The sequence below is a fragment of the Lagenorhynchus albirostris genome, chromosome 20, assembly GCF_949774975.1.
Source record: "Lagenorhynchus albirostris chromosome 20, mLagAlb1.1, whole genome shotgun sequence".
Taxonomy (NCBI): domain Eukaryota; kingdom Metazoa; phylum Chordata; class Mammalia; order Artiodactyla; family Delphinidae; genus Lagenorhynchus; species Lagenorhynchus albirostris.
The window spans coordinates 54,768,789-54,774,788 of NC_083114.1; the positions used below are offsets into that span (position 1 = coordinate 54,768,789).

The following is a 6,000-nucleotide window of genomic DNA, read 5'->3' on the forward strand; positions in this document are numbered from 1 at the left end:
TCAAGCTTTTCCTACCGGTTGCACCTTTGCTCCATCCCATGGAGGGGCAAACCGAATCTGGTCATCGCACAGACAGGGTATCAGGGAGCCGATGCTCCGCCCCTTGAGTGAGCTCTCCCCTTCCCGTGCTTGGCGCTTGCCCTCCCTACGTTCTCTCCTGCTGCTCTGAATGCATCGTGGGCTTCTCTGCTGGCTGCTTCTCTTCGCCAACCTTCCACCAGATCTTCACGTTCCACTCACCTCGGTCTGTCCTCTTCCTTCACGATTCTCCTCCCTGAAGCGTCAGCTCCAGGCAGATCACCACTGCATCTTGTAGTCCCCCCGCTGCCCTGAATCTCCGTCGAGCCTTTTCTGCCGCTGCCAGACATCTCCCCTTGGAACTTTCGCTGCTATTCTATAATCAGTATATCTAAAACTAAACTCATCTCCCTATACCAAAAATTTTAGCCATCTGACCTCCCTCAACATCTTCACATATACCATCACTCTGTCCCCAGATCCCAGGAAATTCAGGTCCTTCTGACGGTTCTGTCGACATCTCTACGACCTAGGTTTCTGCTACCACTTCCATGATTCTACCGCGAGTCATCATCATCTCACACTTCGATGAATCCAAAAACATTTCGCTTGCTTTGTGTTTATTCTCTGTCCCCTCCAACCTATCCTTTTCCTTTGCTGTCAAGTCAACCTTCTTCACAGGCCATTTAGATCGTATCTTTGCTCAGTTCTAAAAGGCTCCTTGCTGCCTAGTATCTTAGCCTGGTGGTCAAGGGTCTCCTGTCCTTCCACTGCTTTCTTCCAGGGACCTATTCTTTTTTAAAAAATATTTGTCTGTGCCGGGTCTTAGCTGTGGCACACGGGATCTTAGTTGCGGCACGCGGGATCTAGTTCCCTCACCAGGGATCGAACCCAGGCCCCCTGCATTGGGAGCATGGAGTCTTGACCCGTGTTTAAGACAGGACTACCAGGGAAGTCCCTCTAGGGACCCTTGAATCCATTGGTTCTCATGTGTGGGGAGGAAGAGGATTTCATCCCCCAGGGAACACGTGGCAATCTCTGGGGACATTTCTGATTACCACAGTGGGGGACAGGAGTGCTACTGGCATCTAGTGGGAAGAAGCCAGGGATGCTTCTAAACATCCCACGATGCCCTGGATAAGCATCTCCAACAAGGAATGATCCAGTTCAAAATGTCAAGGGCACCAAGGTTGACCAACCCTGCTTTAATCAAATTGATACTTGGTTTTAATTGTCTTTACATACTCCAGACCCCCTATTCCAAATCTCATCTATCCTAAACGCCTCTCCTAACTGAGAAGGACCCAAGCCTGAAGTGACTTCCTTCAGAATTCCTATGGTAAATGTACACAATTATTCTGGGAATCAATCACCCATTATCCTAAAATGTCTTCTTCTGCTATTCTAAATTGGTTACATTTTTCTCATCAACTTTCCATGGATTTAATTTCTCAACTAGATTGTAAGCTCCTTTAGAGCAGAATTCTGATTCTTTGTGCCTTGAACACAGAAGGCGCTCAAATTTTTGTGGGTTTGACTGAGAATAAATAAGATATAACAGGAATAAAAATAAGTATGTTTCCAAAAACAAGCCAGCACAAATTAGCTTAGGGAGGGATGAAGTCTCTCATTTCAGAAGTTAGCGAAGAATTTCCAATCTTCTATGGTTCTATCGTGTGAGCCCAGCCTAATGACCTGCATTTTTCTAAAACCCAGACTGTATTAAAAAGCTCCAAACTGGACCTAAACTGTACTTTTGCAATTTCTTCTTCCACGTCGCTGCAAGGATCTTCTCCCAGGTTTAAGGACAAGTGTCTACCTTTCTCACTCTCCGCACCCTTTCACTTTGCCACCCTAAGTCATCGTTCTTTAGGAGCACAAACGGCTGCTCCACTTTTAGGATCAGCATTTTTCCACGCTGGGTCTCATCATTAGCGTCTGGGGCGGGCGGCAGGGGGGAACACTTCGGATCACCTAATTAGAAAAACCTGAGTTCCTTAAGATGAAAATGTTCCGCTATTAAAAGACGAGAGCTGGATGGGCTGGTTACTAGCCTCCAACGACTCCCACAGAGGGGAGCAGAGCTCTTTGGGGCCGTGGGAGTTATTCTTGGGAATGGGGTGGGGGCGGGGCTGGGAGGAAGATTGGGAGGAGGAAGGAACGACTTGGGGGGAAGGTGTCAACACGGGAGAACTCTGTTCCAGCAACAATGTCAGGAGACGTGATACAGGGAACGAGTTGAACAGTCTAGCGAGACACCCCTGGCGTCTCCATCTCAGGTGGGAAGACAAGCCCGGCGACCCCACGGGTGCGGTGAGGGGGGCGAGGCCCGCAAGCGCGGGAAGGCCCCCGAGGAGACGGCCGAGGGACCGTGGAGAACGGGTCAACAGCAAGGGAAGGACCGCGGGCGTCCCCCCAGGAGCCGAGCGCAAGGGGTGGCGGGAGCTCTTCCTGAGGCAGGTGAGGCCCAGCCAGGGGCGCCGACCGACCCGCGGGGGGGAGAGCGGCCGGGCCGGGCGCGGGGGCCCGGGGCTGACCTGCGGGTCCCGCGGCGGCCGAGGCGCGGCCGAGCCGGCCTGGCGGAGGCGGGAGCAGTACTGGTCGGTGGCCTTCACGGCGCCCACCAGCCCCTCGGCGCAGCGGCGCATCTGGCCGATGGTGTCGGCCGCCTCGATCAAGTCGCGGTACCGCTCGCCCACCATCTGCCGCAGCTCCTCCTTCTTGTGCTCAATCTCGGCCCGAACCTGGCGCTCCAGCCCGCGAATCTCCTCCGCGCCATGGCTCTCGAAAAGCGCTGCGGGGTCCCTAAGATCCAGCCGCTTCAGAGCGGGGGACGCGGCCGCGGCTGCCATGATGGACTCGTCAGCCGCCCAACAGGCTACTTCCGCCCGGGGGGGGGGGAGGAGCCGCCCGGCGGCCATCTTGGTTAGGGGCGGAAGCGCTTCCGGCCTGCTGAGGGCCATGCTTGTTCGGGGGCGGCCGAGGGGCGGGACCGCCGATGGGCGGCACTTTTTTAAAAGGAAACTGTGTGGTGGTTGATTCGCGAAGGCTGGCGGTTCCTCTGCGGGTCCAGCCTCTAGTGGATTTGAAGCCCCTCCCAGCGCGGGTGGAGCCTTCCCAAGTTGGAGGTAATTATAACCAAGCGCCCGCGGTCTGATTGAAACGCCTTCTCGGGATGCTTGGGTCCCTCGCTAGGTCTGTCGCGGCCCCGGGACAGGGGTTCTTCTCTTGAGACGGCGCAGTTGCACTCTCGGCCGGTCCCCTTCCCCTAGGCTCCCTCGGCCGCCCCTGTGTCCTGGGCGGGCTGGGGAGCCGGGTGGGCGCGCAATGCTGACCGTAGGTGCTGGACCCTCACCCCTAGCCCTCGGCGTGCAGCCTTCTGGGGCGTCCTTGTTATTCGTTATTTACTCTGGACATCCACCGAAAGCAATGTTAGGAAAAGGGAAGCGTGAGTCCGTTTTTGTTCATTGGAAAGTAACTTCACAGATGCTCTGGAGCGGGCCTGAGCGCCGGCACAGGCTCTCTCTTAAGGGGTGTGTGCGCGCGCTCGTTTGCTTCTGGTTTTCTTTTGTTGTTGCTTATTTTGGGGTTTTCGTTTTGTGTTTCAAACCAGTGTTATACCATCAAAGATGTCTTCCCTGATATAACCTTACACTGGCACCAGTCTGGAGAGGAGGGTAGTGGGCAGTGAGGAAACGACCTAAATGCCTGAGAAAACAACGCTTGGGGGTGGGGCAAGGGAGCCGGGTTGGGGGGAGGACGCCTAACACTGACTCAGTGATAATGAAACTTGGAGAGTGTGGCCTGTCTCTTCTAAGTATTTCCAAGACCCTTCATTAAAAAAAAAAGCATTTATTATTGAAGATTTCATATCCACACTAATGTAGAGAGAATGGTATAATGGGCCCACCAGCTGGGCTTTACACTTACTAAGTCACGGTGGGTCTCATGTATATCCCTACTCACTCCCTCCCACCACCTCCATTATTTTGAGGTGAATCCTGTAAATAAATCATTCATTTATAATATTCTAGTTTACCTCACAATAGCCCTACGATCTAGGGAATTTTACAGGTGGATAACCTGGGCCCCAGAGAGGCAAACAGATTTTACTCAGTGTCATTTTCAAAGCCTGTCCACAAAATGCTCCGATACACTTCAGACCTGCAGAGTAGGTAGGAATAATTATTCTATGCATGACAAAAAACCAGAGAAGCTTGTTTATTCCTGCCCAAGTCACATGGTTACTAAGGGACAGAATCGGCCCTTAGACCTAGAACTCTGAATTCCTTTTCTACTTTGTCACACAACTTCCCACAAACTCAAAGCACTCCCTGGTGGCAGGTCTGCACTTTGCTGTCACTGCAGTGCCATTCTGTAGGGACACTTGTTGGTGTTTGACTTCCCAGCACCTGCAGAACCTCTTTTCTGTGTTTGAGAAAATTACCGCCTTACGGCAAGATCTGTTCCCCTTACAGCTGAGCTGGGATCAGCCAATCAGACACAACCACCTAGGACTTTATTTTTTTTTTATAAAGATACTTTTCATTTATTTTTCATTTATTTATTTTTGGCTGCATTGGGTCTTCGTTGCTGTCTGCAGGCTTTCTCTGGTTGCGGCGAGCGGGGGCTGCCCTTCATTGCGGTGTGGTCTTCTCACTGCGGTGGCTTCTCTCGTTGCAGAGCATGGGCTCTAGGCGCGTGGGCTTCAGTAGTTGTGGCTCACGGGTTTAGCTGCTCCGCGGCATGTGGATTTTCCCGGACCAGGGCTCAAACCCGTGTTGCCTGCATTGGCAGGCGGATTCTCAACCAGTGGGCCGCCAGGCAAGTCCCACCTAGGACTTTATAGATGGAGAGCTAGTTATGTCAAGGAACAGGGACAGTGGAGACTGCGTTTTGATGGTGACAGAGGCGTCCCCTGCAAACATCCGGTCTCCAGGGGCAGCAGAGACATTGGACCCAGCTGCAGCGCTCAGCTGCCAGTACCAGCGGTGGCGCTGGTGACAGCTGTGGGTGACCAGAATGGCGCCCTCACCAGAACTGCCCTGAGGCGTGTTCTGACTGGGTTCTGAAGGTTAGCTTCCCTTTGTCCCTGTCTGTTCGCTGAGCCGGGTTCCCCAACTTTCCCAGAGATTCTATGAGTCGTCTGATATCTTATCGACAAATTTCATTTCTTTGAAAAGCAAAAACACTTTCAATTGCTTGCCTTAGAGACCCTAACTGACCCAGACTCCCCGAATTTCCAGCTCCACCAGAGTTTGGCTGGCCTCTTTCAAACGGCAAGAGGGAGGAATGTGAACAGTCAGCTAGGGTTTGCACGGGGGGGGGGGCGGGCACTTGCGCACACACCTGTCATTTCAGGTAGAGGAAAGGCAACCTCGTCAGCTGACATCACCGCAGAGTGTGTTCTGAAGGCAGGGCTTTCCCTACCCCTTCTCTCTGCTTCCCTAGCCAAGTTCACCGGGCTGCCCTGAAGATGCCACTGTTGCTCTTCTGCTCGCAGATCCAAGTGCCTAACAGAGGCTGTTACCACACCGGCTTCTTGCCTGGGTACTGTGAAAGCTCTGTGTCTTTGACTCTTTATTCTCCACACCTGCTTTCGCATTCCCCCGTCATTGAAGAGGCAGCCCTTTCTTCTTGCGCCTTCTGCGTTGTCGCCCCATAAAACCAGGATGTGGGCAAAGAGCTCAGCTTCAGCAGCTGGGCAGGGAACTGGGCTGAACCAGGGGCAGAGATGAGAAACCGTCTTTTTTTTTTTTTTTTTTGTCTCAGGGAGGCGCACAAGTAAGAGGCACCTCCTCGTTTTATTGCCATCTTTTAATTTTGGCTTAGAGATGAGTGCGTATGTGTGTATCTTGTGGCAGTCTTGATGTCAGATTTTCTTCCTTTCACGTTAAATCTTTTGGGGTAGAATTTTAAGCATCCAGTATTTAAGTTCAAGAGATTCCATGTAGATCACCCTGGGCTTCTGAAGTCAAACCT

The 6,000-nt window shown here is 52.6% G+C and overlaps 1 protein-coding gene across 6 annotated transcripts in view; it reads right to left on the reverse strand.

Moving 5' to 3' along the window:
- Positions 1 to 2,900, reverse strand: part of COG1 (component of oligomeric golgi complex 1) — a 13,228-nt gene extending 10,328 nt beyond the window's left edge. For 5 of the 6 annotated variants that reach the window (XR_009537695.1, XM_060135152.1, XM_060135151.1 and 2 more), the window contains exon 1: positions 2,556 to 2,900. Coding sequence is in view for 4 of the 6 variants with exons in the window: in XM_060135152.1 (XP_059991135.1) it covers positions 2,556 to 2,870 (315 nt within the window). In the remaining 2 variants the exon portion in view is untranslated. Of the gene's footprint in view, positions 1 to 240; positions 1,474 to 2,555 lie in introns of those variants that run through there. The other variant, XM_060135155.1, reaches the window with a different exon arrangement.
- Between the last annotated feature and the right edge of the window lie 3,100 nt (positions 2,901 to 6,000).